The sequence below is a fragment of the Vigna umbellata genome, chromosome 1, assembly GCF_029865625.1.
Source record: "Vigna umbellata cultivar VRB3 chromosome 1, Vumbellata_1.0, whole genome shotgun sequence".
Taxonomy (NCBI): domain Eukaryota; kingdom Viridiplantae; phylum Streptophyta; class Magnoliopsida; order Fabales; family Fabaceae; genus Vigna; species Vigna umbellata.
The window spans coordinates 7,350,572-7,367,981 of NC_142165.1; the positions used below are offsets into that span (position 1 = coordinate 7,350,572).

The window sequence follows — 17,410 nt, forward strand, 5'->3', positions numbered from 1 at the left end:
GTGTAGGAATGTCTCAGATAGGTCCTCGTTTTCTAAAGTGTATCAAAATGGTCCTTAATTTTGAAAATTGATATCAATTGAGTCCTTTCCGTTAAGTTGGCTGGACGACATTAAAAAAATTGATGAGTGGGATGCTGAGATGACGAACGAACTCTCGTTCACCACCGAACGAACGCTCGTCCACCAGCGAACGAACGCTCGGCGACCACCGAACGAACGGTCGTCCAGTGTGGAACGAACGGTCGTCCAGCGGTAAGAGGTCGACGAGCGTTCGTTCGCTGGTGGACGAGCGTTCGTTCGTCATCTCAGCATCTCACTCATCAATTTTTTTAACGCCGTCCAGCCAACTTAACGGAAAGGACTCAATTGATATAAATTTTCAAAATTAAGAACCATTTTGATACACTTCAGAAAACGAGAACCTATTTGAGACATTCCTACAGGACGTAAAAAAGGATTAAACCATTCATTAACAAATGTAACTTACGGTTCTTTATATATTTAACAGTGAAAACACATACAGTACATTTCGTGTTTATGTATTTACTGTTTTTATAACTGTAAAAAAAACAAAATTATAATTATAAAAATAAATAAATAAATTTAATAATTCAATCCTAAATAACTTTTATTTATTTAATTTAAAAAATAATTAAATAAAAATGGTTATAAAATTAAAAAAGAATACATGCAGACACTACAGGAAGGGATGAATCCATATAGAATAGTATAGATATAATATAATAGTATCAATTATCCTTATGTAAAACAATTTTTTCACCTTCCTTTCCTTCTTAGGAAATCTAAATTCCACACAGCATTCATCTGTGATGGATAGGGTTGTTGCGTCGTTGTCCGAAGAAACAGGGCAATTATGAAAAATGTCTGAACCCAAATGACGTGGAGCTTCATTTCACTTCTCTCTCTCTCTCAAACACTCTTTGCTCCATCCCTTGTTGTCTCTATAACACCATTCTCAGTTATTGTCTGTTTCTTCGTTGTTGGCGTTTAAAGGACCACAACCTCACTTTGTGGTTCTCATGCCTCCTCTATTTTTTCTATGGCTTTTCGCCCTTCCTTCACTCCCTAGTCTCCATCACTCACTCTGATATCATACATATATGATGGTTCGCCTTAACCCACTATAATTCTTGCTTCCTGTTCCCCCTTTGTCTTTCTCACACAAGTAAGTTACTACCTTTCCACGCATTCTACCATTTTTATCAATTGGGTATTGTCATTTACCCTTCTTCTTGGGGATGTGTTCAACAGTGAGTGCTTCTTTGTGTTTTGAAAACTTTAGGGCATCATAGGGGGACGAGTACGATGGTGTCGGAAATTTCCCTATATTTTGGTGATCTGTCTGATTTTTTGATGTTGAAATGTTGAGGTTCCTCTTGCTATGATGAAAATTGTTGTTGGGCATGTCAATTTTGGGCTAATTTCATTGAAGAGTGTGGGATTTGTATTTATGAAAATTAGTGATATAATCTGCATCTGTAGTTTTGAACTTTATACCTTAATTCTTTGTAATCACATTAGTGTTGATATTGTTCAAGTATCAATATTTAGTACCGGATATTGAAAAAGGGACGAACAACACTTTCATCTGCTGCAGGGTTTTGGTTATCAATTGACTTCAGTAGTTATATAATTATATAAAAAATGGAAATTGCTCATCCAATTGTTTAGATCCTTGTATTTCAAACATTTGAGTTTTCTTTCCTACTTTAAATATGCAAATATGTTTAAATAATGGTATTTGTGATCAGAACCAAAACTCTCTATCAATATGAAACAAGACGATTGATTAATGGGAATTGAGACTTTACCGTTAATTAAGCCGTGCCTCTTTATCGAATAGATGTGTTTATGGGAGTATAGGGTGCAGAGTGGTGCATAAATTTTGATATTATCGTGTTTGAAATAACTCATGCTTAGTCTTGATTACTCTTTATTGAACTATTATTTCTATAAATAATCCACTAGAAGGTGATATAGACTTCACCAATACTTTAACCTATCCAACATACTCTTAAGTATGTATGAAATGAAACTCTTTAATTTATACCAGTCTTGATTTGATGATCATGATGATCCAGTCATGATTGACGCTAATGGACTTCCGATTATTTTGTCTTTTTTGTTAATCAATCCTCAATTGCATTTTTTTAAAAGACAAAGCATACCTATTTTCCTTTTTCTTTTGATATTCCTACTTGAGTGAAATTTTTGGTAAGGTGAGTACTCATTGTAAAATCCTCTACTTCTATTTAAATTCTGACTTTTTTCTCTCAATGTTTGTTACAGAATTGAAATATTTCAAGTGAAATGAACGCCGGGCCTATCTCATTCTTCCCTTGATCTTTCCAATGGCACTTGCTGCAAACAAAGTTTCAAGCAGTCCTATTGTGACTAAAAGAACAGCTCTCTGTAAATCACATGAAAAACATTATTTTTCCTCATCAACAAGGATCAATAGAATACAGTTTTCAAAGCATAGAGTGGAACTTAGACATCTGAATCATAGATGTCTCCACACACAGAGATCAACCATATTCAGTGACTGGTTTTGGTTCATTAATGGAAAACCAGTTGGTTTAATCTCCAAGAAATCTTCTATCTCATGTAAATCAACAGGAGCAAATAATACTGAAGAGAAAGAATGTATTAGAACATATGATGACATTACTGATTTAACTAGGTAAGAAAATTAGATAAAGATGGTACATCTGTTGCAGTTTTTTCTGCTTCCTAATTCTGAACATGTACCCCTTTATTAATGTCTTTCAGTTGCCAATTTTATTTTGTCAAACTAGAATATATCTTTTATACCCTCACAATGAAATTTCTGAGATCTAATTTACATATTAGAGATCCTTTCATGTGTACAGGGCACATACCAAAGGCGACAAAAATGATCACACTCTTGTTGTTCATGGCTTGGCTGATGCATGTAGATTTGTTTGTAACGATGCAAAGTTTCTCTCACGGTATTGCCACTAACCTGTTTTTGGTCATCTACAAAAAATATTATTTTTATTGGAAATTTGCTTCCACTACTTCTCATGATTCTGCTTTTTATGAACCATCACTATACATTCAATTACTCAAAAAAAAGAATTTGTTTTAATTGGTTTAGACATTTTATTTTAGTAATCAAGACATGAGGAATTGTAACATGGGCTCTCATGTCATTGTCGGTTCCTGTATTTGTATAATTTACACCATTAACTATTTCTCATTCAAGAAATAACAGTAAAAATTAATGTCTTGATGCAAAAAATAACTGTTAAATACTTGCTTCGTCAGAGGCATAATGAGGCTTGATGCTCGTGCACGCCAAGATGTTGCTTTTCTTGGAACCGAATTTCTCAAACTGGATGGTTAGCTCTCTACCCAAACAATGTATTATTGTACTTTAACTTTTTATTCACTTATTCCATGCAATGAAACAATTTTTCATAGTTAGTAATGATAATTTTCAAATTATCTGCACTACAAGTCAGTCATTGCATTTAATATACAAGGACAGTAATATCCTCCCAGTCCTTCCTCTCTTTCCAACAAAAAGGAAGTGACAAAGAAGTCAAACGATATAGGCAGTTTATCAAACAAACATCTGTAGTTCAAGTATATAATTTGATCGTAGTGAAGGGTGATTACTTATTGTAATTCTTCTTTCACTGGATATGTGTTGAATTTGTCTTCCAACGATTTCCTTTTCTTAAGTGGAAGGTTCAAGAGATGCAACTTTGTATTTAATTTATTCACATGTACCCATTATAAGGTCCACTAACATTTACTTTTCTTTTGATGCACAGCTCGTGCTAGAGAGGATACTGAAAAAATTGACCGTAATGTGAAGGAAAAAGCTAGTTGGCTTAGTCGTATTGCTACTGTCTGTATCATCTAGATCTTTAAATTTGCTAGTTGAAGATGAGAGTACAGACATGTGGTAAAATTATTTTTTAATCTATAAATTTACTCTGCAGTTGTTGAAGGATAAAGCTCAGTCCAGATTGAAAAATGCTGCTGATGAGCATTGGAGCGATGGGGCTTTAGAGGTAAATTTGTTCATTTAATCGCATAGTTTTCAACTATAAGATGCTATTTGTGATTAGTTTGGTAGTATAAAATCATTAATGGTAAAACTTGCATAATTTGATATTTTTCTTTTCTATTATCTTGTTTGGACCATACAAGATAAGATTAAGAATAAAGGTAATAAAGAGAAAGTTAGACGGCACCTATTGTGGGAAAAAAATAGTTGAAGTATGTTTTGGGAAGATTTGTAAAATTATTTGTCATGATTTTCATTAAAACATTTTGGTGCCGATAAAAAGAATATTTTGGCGTTGTTTGATCTATGTAGTGTGTGTATTGTATTGTACTCCATTGTTATTGTTTCCCTGGCACTATCATTGTTGTTTTTGAAGCACGTATAGGGTTTGTGATTGTCAATGTTTTTTCTTGAACTATTATTTGTTAGTTATCATTTAGCATTATGGTTGAATTTTTTTTGCTAAATATCTTAAACATGGACCTGTTTTTCTCTTCCGTTGACATTAGTATCTTTATTTAACAAAGAACTAAAGTCATTTGTGAACATAAATGATAATGTAAGACAAGGTTTTTTGCTATATGATAAATGTGGACATAAAATATGTTGATATTGTGCATAATATATTAACATCCATAGCAGTTATAGTAACTCGAGCAACTATAACCTGTTTCCATGCTCTCAACTTATAGTTCAAAATATTTTGGACCACATCAAGGTACAAAATTGAGTACATAATGCACCTTTTGAAAAGAGGAACAGCAAACCATTTGATCCCTAGCATATTTTTATTTTTAACTTACGTATGCACTATCTACACGGAGTTACTTTTAGTTCTTGTCGGATTGACCAAAATCAATTTTTGAGGAGATTGGGCCCAAATGTTTTAAAGTTGGCTAGAATTTTTTTATTGGAGTAACTTTAAAACATTGAATGTAATTTAGATGTGTGCCCGAATTTTTTATGGGATTAATTTTAATGTCAAGCATAGTCTTTACATTGGAAGGGGTGGAAGAGTGGGAGGAATTGATTGGGGCGTTAAAACAAGCAGGCCCTTAGAGGAGAATTTATCTTAAATGAAATGATGCTTTTATCTTTTTTAACTGAATATAGCAGAGCTGCTTACTATAGAAACTCAGTTTAGTTTCCTTCCTATTGTATGAATTGCTGGATCCTTTTGCAAGTTTACATCATGAAAATTCAAGAGTGTTTAATTACACAAAATATGTATGAATAGCCAGGAAATACTAGACTTCTATTGACATAACTCTTGAACTGTCAGGCTGATTTACGTCTCGCTGACTTCCGTGCTAAGCAGCGCGCAATGGAAGATGCCTTTATGGCCTTGGAGGTGATAGTTTATGCTCTCCAAATGTTTTGTGTTGAACTTTCTTGTGTTTAAATTTCCCAATTACGAGTTTGTGAATATGCTATAGTAGTTTATTAACTGCATATGCTATAGTAGTTAATAAACGTTCTAATTCTTTACTTATTTCTAAATATCATGCTCATTTTTTTATGCTCCAAAGGAATAACTCTACTTTCTACTTTTTGTAAATTTTGCAGCTTATAAAAAACATCCATGACAGGATGGTGAGCAAGATGTATAACTTGTAAGTCCAGAAACTTCGAATGCTTGCTTATATGCATAATAAGCTCTAAAATGTTTCACATGATGTTGGCATGTAGTCCACTTCGCAGAGATAAAGGCTCACTTTCGGAAAACAGTGTAAGAGGTCGAATAATGCTTGAAAAGAATGGAAAAACCACAAATTCCTTTCCAGGGGATGTGACCACAGAAAGGATTGCTGCTCTTCAGGTATTTGTCTTTTCCATTTTGTTCTAGTTCTGTTTATATGTAACCTGGTCCGCATACATCAATTGAATCAGGAAAAATACATCAATCATATTCTAAAATTTTAAGGCGTGCAGGAAGCATACTGGAGTATGGCATCAGCACTTTCTGAAGCAGATGGAATAGATTACACTGATCCTGAAGAGGTTTGATTCTCCATTAAATTGCTTCTCTGATCTCAATCATTATTTAAGTAATTACATACTCTTTTGTACTGGGAGCAGCTTGAGTTGTTGATCAGAACTCTTATAGATCTGGATGCAATGGACGGTAAACAAAGTGTATCTTTGTTGGTAGAGTGCTCCAGTTCCCCTGATGTCAGCACTAGGTATGCTTAACATGATATTACAATCTTTCTAGGAATTGGATTGAATTCTTTAATGTGCAGACTTAAAAGTGAAAAGCCATGTTTTTCTGTGTCAAATTCTGTTTTTATGGTATTTTTGGAAGGCATGAAAGTGGAAGAAATGAAAAGGGGATGGGAGGGAAATAACCAATTTTTCTTTTCTTCCATTGTTTGGTAGTACTTACAAGGGTAATGATGAAAAAAGTTGTCGGACCCACCTATATATTCAATCCTTTGAAATTGGAAGTAGAAACAACTTTTGTAATTAAAGGATCAATTTTCCATATCTATACACATTCTATTCTTTTGTTAGGGATGCTTATTCCATTTTACACACACATACACCTTTAACCTTCGATCCCACTAATCAATATACAAAATCATTTCACTTTCTACTCCTTTTTTGTCTTTCTTCTTGGATTTCTGGCAATGTATAACTAATAGGAAGGTTATTTTATTTGTGGTTCCATACGCCGTGATGATTTGGTTGGCTTCATGATTGGTTTTGTATTCTTCATGTTTAGCATATTTTCACCGTTCTATCTTAGCTGCAAACATTCACAAATATTGAACTAAAATTTCCTTCACATTAAGTTATGCAATATTGGATTTAAATAAAATTGTAGTGGTAAAAAAAGATGAATATAGGGTAATAAAATTCACTTGCAAAAATAAAACTACCAAAGAAAAGAAATGCAAGAATGCAATCTTAATCAATGCCTTAATTATGCTCTTCCTTGTTTATTTTCATTTTCCTGTTGGCTTTTTTATTGAATATGTGCATGTGTGTCATGTGCATTTTCTAGGCGTGCTTTAGCCAATGCACTGGCAGCCGCACCATCCATGTGGACTCTTGGAAATGCAGGGATGGGGGCCCTACAGGTAAGTGATTATAATTTAATTGCAACAAGTACTTTTCACAGCCAATATGGCTTCATTTTATTCCCTTTGGTTTCAATTGCAGAGACTGGCAGAAGATAGCAACCCAGCCATTGCTGTTGCAGCATCCAAAGCTATCTATGAACTGAAAAAACAATGGGAAATAGATGAAGGTGATAGCTGGAGGTTTATGATGGATGAAAACACCACCATGGAAGAAAAAGGAAGCAGAGAATCTGATAATAAAGAAGATAACAAATGAGAAATAATTGAAACACTGCACTGTACAGCATAGTTGCCTCCCATATATACTAACTAGTATAGGATTAACCCTCGCAATCACTAGAAACAAAACTATTGCTAGTGTAAGATGGCAATGTGTTGGGTATGTGCATCATAAAATGAAGAGCTTTCTTCATATATTCAAAGATCATAGATGCATATTTGTGATTATACTTGTTTGTATGAAGGAGCTTTCCGTACACTACACAATGCTCAGTTGCTCTTTCGTCTGCTACAGCACTGGGGTTGGGCCGTTCATTGTCATAATATACATGATGGAGGCACCTTAAACGCTGCATAGTGGACATTATTAGTAGTACAACAGTACCAAGGTTGTTTGAGCATTGCAGAGCAATTTCTTCCCTTGATGTTAGATTATTTGAACATTATTAGATTGATGCTTGGGACAATCATTCTTGAAATAAGTGTCTGCCAAAAAATGGGGTTGTTTCACCCCTTCATTATGTTACTGAGCATTTTATAATCATTGACTTGGATATTTTGATGCCATCTTTGGCACCATAGGGAACCAGAACAAGAATATTGAACATAATTCCCAAGAAAATTGTTGATCATAAATAACCATTACCCTGAGCTGACTGCCACCGTTGCTGATAAATCATAACCAGACACTTCGGCTGATAGGGTAACAATGATATCAGGTTTTTGAGAATCTCTTCAACAAAATTCTGCAGCCTAGAAAGAATAGTTTCTGAAAAGATCACGAATAACACCAGTAGGATACACTTTTTACTATTACTTGAAAGACAGCGTGAACAGTTGACCACAAAAGATTACACATTCTGTGAATGTTATGCACTTATCATTGATTTCTATTACTTAGAGTAACTTAATTCATCTTACCCCTGAATGAGTTGCTCTGGGTTCATGTGGGGCAGGCCTTGTTCTGCTATGTCACGGTTTTAACAAAGTCCTAATCATGGTTCCGGGCAAGTAAACGTGGCCTAAAGTTGTCTTCACCATGCTTTAATTTCATTAAGGTATCAGTTGGTGAGATATGATTTGATTATTTCACTAACAATGTCTTTGCATCTTAAATCCAGGAATGAACTTTTCAAAAGCTAAAGAAAACCGGGACCTAAAAAGCAAAAGCTGTGTGAGGCAAGACCGTGATCCCACATTACATTATTTTCAATCTTTATTCATACAAAAGACCTTAAATCACTGTCACAGCCCCCCAATTTGATTCAATCCCTTCCCTCCTTTCAACTCACTTTTTCTTTTCATTTTAGCCTTTTTATCATGCCAACCACTGTTGCACCCTAGTTCCATCATTTCTGCCCTTCACTTTAAAATTTTCAATAGAAGAATCCCAAGTTACCCACGATTCTTTATGATGTTTTCTTCCTTTTCTCATTAGAGAGAGTATTATGTATATTATCCTTAATGCTTACATAATCTTTCTTATATAACTTCCTTATTGATAAAAAAAACATCGATCAACTTTGTCAATGACTAATTCTTATTTAAAAAAATTTACTGATAATTTTTATTGCATCTCTACCTCCTAACCATGTTTTTCCTTCTATACTATTTGTTTATCTTAACTTAATAATTTGAATTAAAAGTTGAATGAGTGTGAAGAGAGCCTAAACTGAAGAAACCTCATTAGAGCAATGATAGCAACATGAAAAGGATGAAACATTAAGGAGAAAACAGCATACATTTTGTATAGAAAATGATATTGAATAATGAATTGTAGAAGTTTATGCCGTTGGTAAGAGCGTATGTTTTATGATTAGCAACGGTTGTGGGGGCAAAGTAACACATCACATATGTGTATGACCTACCAGCCATTTTCATGGATGGTGGTGGGGACCATCTTGCGCGTGGTGTGGCCCAACCCAAATTCATCCAACAACAACCTCTGTCATTGGTTTGTTTAGTGTTTCTCTTTCTTCTCTTTTGCTTTTTGCAGTAATTAGTCGTGTCTTAAGAGACTGCGTGGACAACCAAAACATCCACGTACGTTGGATGATCAGATAGAAGCAAATACCTTTCATCAGAATATTAGATTAATCTAATTCTCCCTTTTAATTCATACAATTTTCTTAAAAATTACTTTTAGTATAACTATTTTCTTTACATAGAGATATTAAGTTTATTTTTTACTCGTTTCAGTTAATTTTATTTTTCAATGAATAATGTTGATAGTTTAGGTGAGGATCTCGAAGTTTAACTTTAATGTTTACCATAATGTAAAATAAATTGCTGATTTTTATAAAAGCTGTTATAAAACTCGTACACAAGATGATTTTTAATTTGCATACATGTTTACATAGCATTGTACGAGTCCATAGTTATTATAAGTTTAATTAAAAATACACTAACAGTGTCAAATTGTTTTATATTATCATTTACAGAAAAACCATTTTAAAAATTATGATTAAAGGGATAATTTTTTTTATACCCAGTGAATCAAAACCAGGATCTTGTTAAAGGAGGATTTTTTTTTTTGTTGAAAGTGCATTTAAAAAACATGAAGAACATATAGTTCCAACAATTTTAATAAAATCCAAAACCGACAAAGTGAAACACTGATTAACGTTTGCATTAAATCTAAATTGTATAGTTATTGTGGAAAGAGGCGTCATTACTGTAATCTCAAATCATATCTGCAATTTCAGCAATGGGAAAGAGTGCATTAATTTTGGATGGATAAATGAGCATAATAGAATATGGTGCTGACAGATGAAAAAGAGTATTTTTTTTTATACATAACAGGTTATTATATCATGTCGGGTTGCCACTGAAACAACCTCAGATAATAAAATATAATATTACGATCAAAGTCACTGCGAAGATCCACTTTAACGGTGCATATTACTGATACAATGTGACAGAATCAATCCACTACTTGCACGTTTATCAGAGTCTGTTTCTCTTGCCAATTACTCATTCCTTGTTCTTCTCCAAACCAGAGAAGCATACCCTTTTTTTTATCTCAATCTTTTTTCGCTTCTATTTTGTACTTTTCATTCCCAATATCTGAATCTCTCAGTGTCACAAACCACACAAGTCACAAGGAAAACAAAGGTTGGAAAAATAACTATGGCTACAACCAGCAAGTTTGCAACCATGCTGCACAGAAACACCAACAAGATGGTGGTGATTCTAGTGTATGCAGTGCTTGAATGGGTCTTGATTGCACTCCTTCTTCTTAACTCTTTGTTCAGTTATCTCATCACAAAGTTTGCCAAATGGGTTGGCCTCCAACCACCATGTGTTTGGTGTTCAAGGGTTGATCACGTGCTGCAGCAAGAAAATGGCGCGCATGTGCACAAGGATCTCGTATGTGAGGCTCATGCAGCTGAGATTTCAAAGCTTGGTTACTGCTCAAATCATCAAAGACTGGCGGAAACGAACAGCATGTGTGAGGATTGTTTGGCCTCTCGGCCAAACTATCATGAAAATTCCTTTGGAATGAGGCACAGAATCGCTTTCATTTCGTGGGTGAGTAGTCACGGCAGACATGAAAGTGGAGATAGCTTGATAAGAAGGTGCTCTTGCTGCAATGAGAGCTTGAGCAGCCAGCTTTACCCTCCTTATTTGCTGTTGAAGCCTTCATGGGGCGATGAGAATTACACGAGCAAAGGGTCCCTGATTGTGGAAGAGGCAATAGATGATGAAAAAAGTGATAAAGACCTCGACTTTGAGAGAAACAACGAGGTGGGTCATGATGATGAAGGGGTGGCAGATGAGCATCAGATACTTTCTGATATTGATAGTTTTATCCTCAGAGAGGTTGCTGAGGATCGTTCTAGTTCTGTTTCAAACTTGAACTCGGATGAAAAGGATGCGGATAAAGATGAGAAGGAAGATGATCTCACCATTACTGAGCTGGATCCAAATGGTGATGACAATTTTGCTTGTCAATTCACTTCCACCATGCAGGGTTCAGTCTGGGAAGATAGATCACTTGAAGTCATCAATCTGCATTTTGAGAATTATATGGCTTGTGATAGCCACCGCTTGGTGCCTGTCAAGTTAATAGACTCTGTTACCTCTTTGAATTTTGAAACATGCAAACTGGATGAGGATTTGGGGGAGAGGGAACAAAAGATTCAGACTCAGACCTTTGTTGACTATTCACCAATTGAAGCACAATCAAGTATCTTGGAAAGGGAAGGATTACTCACATTGGATGAGAATGCAGAGAAAAAAAGTATGAGAGAAATTGAAAGCTCGGAAAATTCTGTAACTTGGGAATTTGAAGGGTTGAAACCGAATTCAGAGATTACCAATATGGAAGTTCAGACTTCGCTGAATGATGACAACAGTGTTGAAGCAGCTACTGAAGAACTAGATGATACACAAGGTACAAGGAAGTGCATGATTTAGGATTTCTGCTTCTTTACTTATTAACACTAGTGTTGTTCACGTTTCCCGTTTCTTCTTTTTCTTATTATTAAAGTCAGTCCTAGAAAACAAAAGGCACAGTATGCTTCTGTTGAGTGAGCTTATTATGTACACTGTGACTTTAAAAAATAACATTTTTTTGTCATGCAGTCGATCTGCCTCGATCTCAGGAACCAGTCTGCTCTAGTGATTGCACACAAGAAGATGAATCCTCATCAAGTGAAGATGATGCTGAAATTCAAAATGCCTTTGATGAATTCATTTCTCAGAATCATCTTAGTGAGACTCAAAGTTTATCTAATGATGACAACAATGTGGAAGCAGCTATGCAAGGATCAGAAAGTCCACCAGGAGGTACAAGGAAGTGAAGTACATGAATTTTAAAGATCAAACATTGTCTCTTTGCAATTGTTTTGCTTCTTTCTCATAGTTGGCTTGTTTATTAATAATGATAGCATATTTAGAAGAAAAAAACTTAGCATACTTAATCACAAGTGTTTATGTGACTTCAATATTTTCTCACACAGTTAAGTTGCCTCCTTCTCAAGAACCAGCCTGCTCTCTTCAATGCATATCAGAAGACGAATCTTCTTCATCAAGTGATGATGATACTGAAGTTCAAAATGCCTTTGATGCATTTATTGCTCAGAATCATCTAATTCAGCCTCAAAGTTTGTCCAGTGATTATAAAAGCATAGAAGAAGATATGGAAGAACCAGAAAATACACGAGGTACATGAATGAATCTTGTTTCATGTCTTCTAGTTGGCTAGGTCGATAATTATAACCTCATATGCAGTGGGAAAAAAAGGAAATTAGTTTAGAATACTTGAGAGACAATGTCTAAAAATTAATGTTTTCAGTATTTTCTTACACAGCTAATCATCCTCCATCTGAAGAACCAGCTAGCTCATCTCAATCCATACCAGAAGATCAATCTACCACAAGTGAGGATAACCCTGACGCTCCAAATGCCTTTGATGAATTCATTACCCAGAATAATCCCTGTAAGTTTTGCATCTAGCACCTCGTTTATTATTATAATGGTGATGGTAATGCTTTCAGTTTTGATATCTATTGGCAACAAAAGAACTTTCTATTTATTCATTCTTTGGCGAGCAACGGTTAGCATAGCAGTTTTCTTTTTACCTTGTCTAGGTGTGTAGCACTTAATTCTATAAGAAATGCAAAGATTTCCTTTTTCAGTTCAGTGTCTTTAAACTCTAATTGTACTGTGACATTGTAGGTACAGATAAAACAGGTGCAAATGATAACGAGAATGCTAAGATGAATGAGAAAACAACAGCAGTTGTGAAAAATCATGAAGAAACAAGCAATGAATCTTCCAAGTTCTCAGAGCCATATGAAGTAGAAGAAGATAAACTTCCTGAGACTCCTAGATCTGTAGATGGCCTTCAGTACCTGCTTAAAAGAGAACCAGTACCAGATGATTCTATGGATGGTAGTGTTGCAAGTGAGGTAGAATGTGGCGATCCAGCATCCACAGTTGATCGGCTAAAAACGGTTCTAAAAGCTGAAAGAAGGGCCCTAACAGCTGTATATCAAGAACTAGAAGAAGAGAGAAGTGCATCAGCAATAGCTGCCAACCAGACAATGGCAATGATTACAAGGCTGCAGGAAGAAAAGGCCGCAATGAAGATGGAAGCATTGCAATACCAGAGAATGATGGAAGAACAATCAGAGTATGATCAGGAAGCTTTACAGCTTTTGAATGAGTTGATGATGAAAAGGGAGAAAGAGAAGCAGGAGCTTGAGAAGGAGTTGGAAGAGTATAGGCAGAAGGTAATGGAATACGAAGCAAAAGAGAAACTGAGGGTGCTGAGAAGAATGAAAGATGGAAGTGTAAGAAGTAGAGACACCTCTTCTTCTTGCAGCAACATGAACTACAGTGATGATCTATCCATTGATCTTAACCGCGAGGTGCGTGACGAAGATAATGTTTTATTCAACCATCAGGAAAGCAGTCACAATAATGCATCTGAAGATACAGTTTCTAATTTGGAGGAGATGGCACTAGACTGTGTAAAGCATGTGAGTACTCTTGATGACACATTAGCAGAATTTGAGGAAGAGAGAGCTTCCATTCTAGAACAGCTCAAAGCATTAGAGGAAAAAATTATTTCATTGGGAGATAACGAGGAACTCCTTGATGATATCAAACTGATTGAGCATTCATCAATGTATGGTGGAGACAGAGACTTGAATGAGAATGGATATTTTAATGGGTTTTCAGATGATAAACAATCTCCAATAGGTTCCTTGGCAAAGAAGCTACTGCCATATTTAGATGCAGCTGAAAATGAGACTGAGGAAGCTTACACACTTGAGAGACAATTGGAGTCTGAATCATCTGATTTGCAAAACTCAGTTACTCTGCTTGAAATGGATAGCATGAAGACGTCCATTGAAGAGGAGGTTGATCGCGTTTATGAGAGGCTACAAGCTCTTGAAACTGATAAGGAGTTTCTGCAACACTGCATGGGTTCCATACAAAATGGTGGGGAGAAAGGAGTTGATTTGCTTCAAGAAATCTTACAGCATCTTCGTGATCTTAAGGATGTGGAACTCCGATTGAAGACCTTGGGAAATGATCCACTATAGTGAACATTGCATTCACCAACAAAAACAAGGAGGCATAATATGCACATAAAAAAAAAGGTAAGCTTTTATACTGCCTACACTTTGACTCAAAAGTGAAATTCGTCCTCGCTTCAAACTTTCATACAATTTGGTTTCCAAATTTTGAAAATGGATAAGTATAGCTTTTATAAGTTAAATTTTTTTACCTGATAACATTTGAATTATTTACATTCACTCGTTACAGCTCAAATATTAACTTAAACATTATTTAATAAATCCAAAAAAATTATAGTAATTGGATTAATAAAAGTATATTTATTCACTTTTTAAGTTGAAGAACCAATATGTCAAAGTTTGGAATATAGATAAATTTTAATTTTACTACCCAAACTAAAAACATATTCAATAAAAAAAACATCATCCTAACTCCCCAACATCAATGTTGCAAAATACTGAAATGTTTCACTCCTTGTTCAATGCAGATGTTGCTTCATGATGAATGTTCACATTTAGGATTTGTGAGAAGCCATTGCTCACTCTGCACTGTGTAGACCTACCTTAACCAAATTTTCTTGCAAGAAGTCAGAAAATTTCTCCAAAGGAGGGAGGAATTTCTGGTATCAAATGATGGCTTGTTAATTTGGTAAGAAGAGAGTTGAAGTCTGTTCATACATAAGGTGTCAGTTTGATGGGCTATCTGCAAAAAGTTGTGTGGCCCAAAATTTTGCAGGACTAAGGAGAACATAATTTGGTATCCTCAACTTGGTCCTATTTCTCAAACATCATATCTGCATATTTTGTTTTTCTTTCATTTCCTTACCCTATATTAGGTTTATTAGGTGGGAAAAGGAAAGTAGTAAAGTTGTAGGTGAAGAATGGGGTGTTAAAAGTTTGGGTTTGTAAACTTCAAAGCAAAATCATGTATCCATCATGATGTATAATCTGTATCTATTTCTTATCTTGTCTATGGTTTTTTTATTTGTTTTTGGTGTACATTTGTGGTTTGTGGTAAGCCATGTTTCATATTCTCAGATAAGTCATACTACTATAGAATAATTTGAATTATTGGCACTAGCTTATCCAGTTAATTTAAATCCAAACCTGATATGATTAAGACCCTGAATAAGTAAGAAGAAATTAGGTATGCCAATTGTATTCTTAGATATTATGTGGTTGAACTGGAGAATAAAATAAATATAAGAACTTATATTTTATGAAAAGAAACATGATTAAGAAGGCCTAACTAAGAAATGCACAAAAGTCTACACTCTGTATTTCTAATTTTTTTATTCCCATCATGGACTATTTTTAAAACTTCTATTCAATCTAAATTAGGGATGAAAAAGTTAATGGGACTTGATTGAGTTAGCTTTTCATTAATTTGGCGAAGCATATTAGTAACTTTAACTCAGTAATCATTCTTGACTGGTTGTCTCGTTTGTTAAAAATTAAAATTAATTTAAATAATTAAAATTTTTGGATTATATTGTTTGAAAGATATAAGTATACACTAATATTATAATTTAAATCATAAATAATTACAATTTTTATAATTAAATTTTAATGATTAATTATAACTAAATAATTTAATATATAGAAGTGTCATCTTAATTGAAAATATTAATGAACTAGTTAAAGACTAATAAAATATTACTTTATAAAATTTATATATATATATATATATATATATATATATATATATTTTAGGAAAATAAAAAATTTAGTAAGTTGACAACTATGCTGAGCCAGCCTCTTGTAACCATTTTTGTGGAGTCAAACTTGACAGGTTTACCTATTTTTATCATCTTTAATTTAAATTTCTTCTACATCTAAGCCACATGCCAACATTACCAATTCATCTTTTAGAAGTCCATTACATTAGAATAATAATTTCATCTATTAAAATTCCCTTTTTTAAGAGTTGTACATATCTACCCATTCTAGAACCAAAAATCCTTTATTCATAATCATGTATTAACACGATGATAAAGCCTAATTAATGATATTTTGTCTCTTTTATTTTCAAATACACATATTAACAACAGCATAATTCAACTATTTTATTTTATTTTAATGATACAAGATAGAAACAATCTATTCATATTAATATAAATATATTTTAAATTCAATTAGAATATATCATATTAGAGTCTTATTTGTAAGCTATCTCTTTTGTCCCGTCCTTTTCTTTTTCTCTTTTGCTTCATTTTTTTTCTTTTTTCCACTTCTCTTTAAACATTTATTTTTAATAAAACTGTTAAATGGGTTAAAATTAATGAATCAACTTGATCTACCATGGATTTAAGTCGAGTTGTGTTAAAAGAAATGACTTAATACCTTTTTTGGTCCCTTGAAAGGGGAGAATATTCAAATGCGTCCTACATTTTTTAAAAAGTTAAATAGGGTCCCAACTTGTGAAAAAACTGTTCAATTTACTCCTTTTTGGTCACAGCGTTAATTTTTTAACGGTGTAGCTGACAGCATGGACTGAACAAAACAACGTGTCTATTATAGGTGAATATGTGGCTGTCTGAGGGTAAATTTATGAAAATAAATAAAGAGGTTAAAAAAATAGGGGTTATAGTTTGGGTTGCAGAGAACTTGGTCTTTGAGGTGAGGAAAGTGTTTAGGGTGAGATAGGAATGGCTTCTTCCCAAGGGTGTTGTTCGTTTTCGAAAAGTTGGGCCAAAGGATCTTCTCGTTCGTCCCATGGTGGTGGTTGGAGGGGAGGTGGGATAATCCCTACTTGTTACTGTGGTGATATTGCTGTAACCAAAGTCGCGAGAACTACGAAGAATGCTGGGAGAAATTTTTGGGGATGTTCACATTACAAGGTTTGAAGTATACCCTTCTGAGTTTATGTTTTCTTCACTTGATGGATTTGTTCATAGATTCCCTGACTTGGTGAATAACAGGGTGGATCTTCAATTGGGAGCTCCTATAAATTTTTCAAGTGGTGTTCTGAAGAGAACGTTGATGAAAAAGATTGCACAATTGTGAGGAGG

The 17,410-nt window shown here is 34.3% G+C and overlaps 2 protein-coding genes across 3 annotated transcripts; both read left to right on the forward strand.

Moving 5' to 3' along the window:
- Positions 1 to 960: 960 nt before the first annotated feature.
- Positions 961 to 7,889, forward strand: LOC124847796 (senescence-associated family protein). Its single transcript, XM_047325368.2, has 13 exons — positions 961 to 1,186; positions 2,311 to 2,704; positions 2,895 to 2,993; positions 3,313 to 3,386; positions 3,825 to 3,901; positions 3,996 to 4,067; positions 5,346 to 5,414; positions 5,630 to 5,676; positions 5,753 to 5,882; positions 5,996 to 6,064; positions 6,143 to 6,246; positions 7,071 to 7,146; positions 7,229 to 7,889. The coding sequence occupies exons 2-13, from the start codon at positions 2,373 to 2,375 to the stop codon at positions 7,403 to 7,405; spliced, it is 1,326 nt and encodes a 441-aa protein (XP_047181324.1). The 5' UTR covers positions 961 to 1,186; positions 2,311 to 2,372; the 3' UTR covers positions 7,406 to 7,889.
- Positions 7,890 to 10,186: 2,297 nt separating this feature from the next.
- LOC124847795 (myosin-binding protein 3-like) lies at positions 10,187 to 15,370 on the forward strand. Of its 2 annotated transcripts, none has more exons than XM_088092917.1 (6): positions 10,187 to 11,764; positions 11,956 to 12,159; positions 12,333 to 12,536; positions 12,683 to 12,811; positions 13,057 to 14,483; positions 14,888 to 15,370. In XM_088092917.1, exons 1-5 carry the CDS (start codon positions 10,498 to 10,500, stop codon positions 14,424 to 14,426), a joined length of 3,174 nt encoding a protein of 1,057 aa, XP_087949043.1. In that variant the 5' UTR covers positions 10,187 to 10,497; the 3' UTR covers positions 14,427 to 14,483; positions 14,888 to 15,370. The 2 variants fall into 2 exon arrangements, with proteins under 2 accessions (XP_087949043.1, XP_047181323.2); XM_047325367.2 differs by having other exon boundaries at positions 10,188 to 11,764; positions 13,051 to 14,483.
- The last annotated feature ends 2,040 nt before the right edge of the window (positions 15,371 to 17,410 follow it).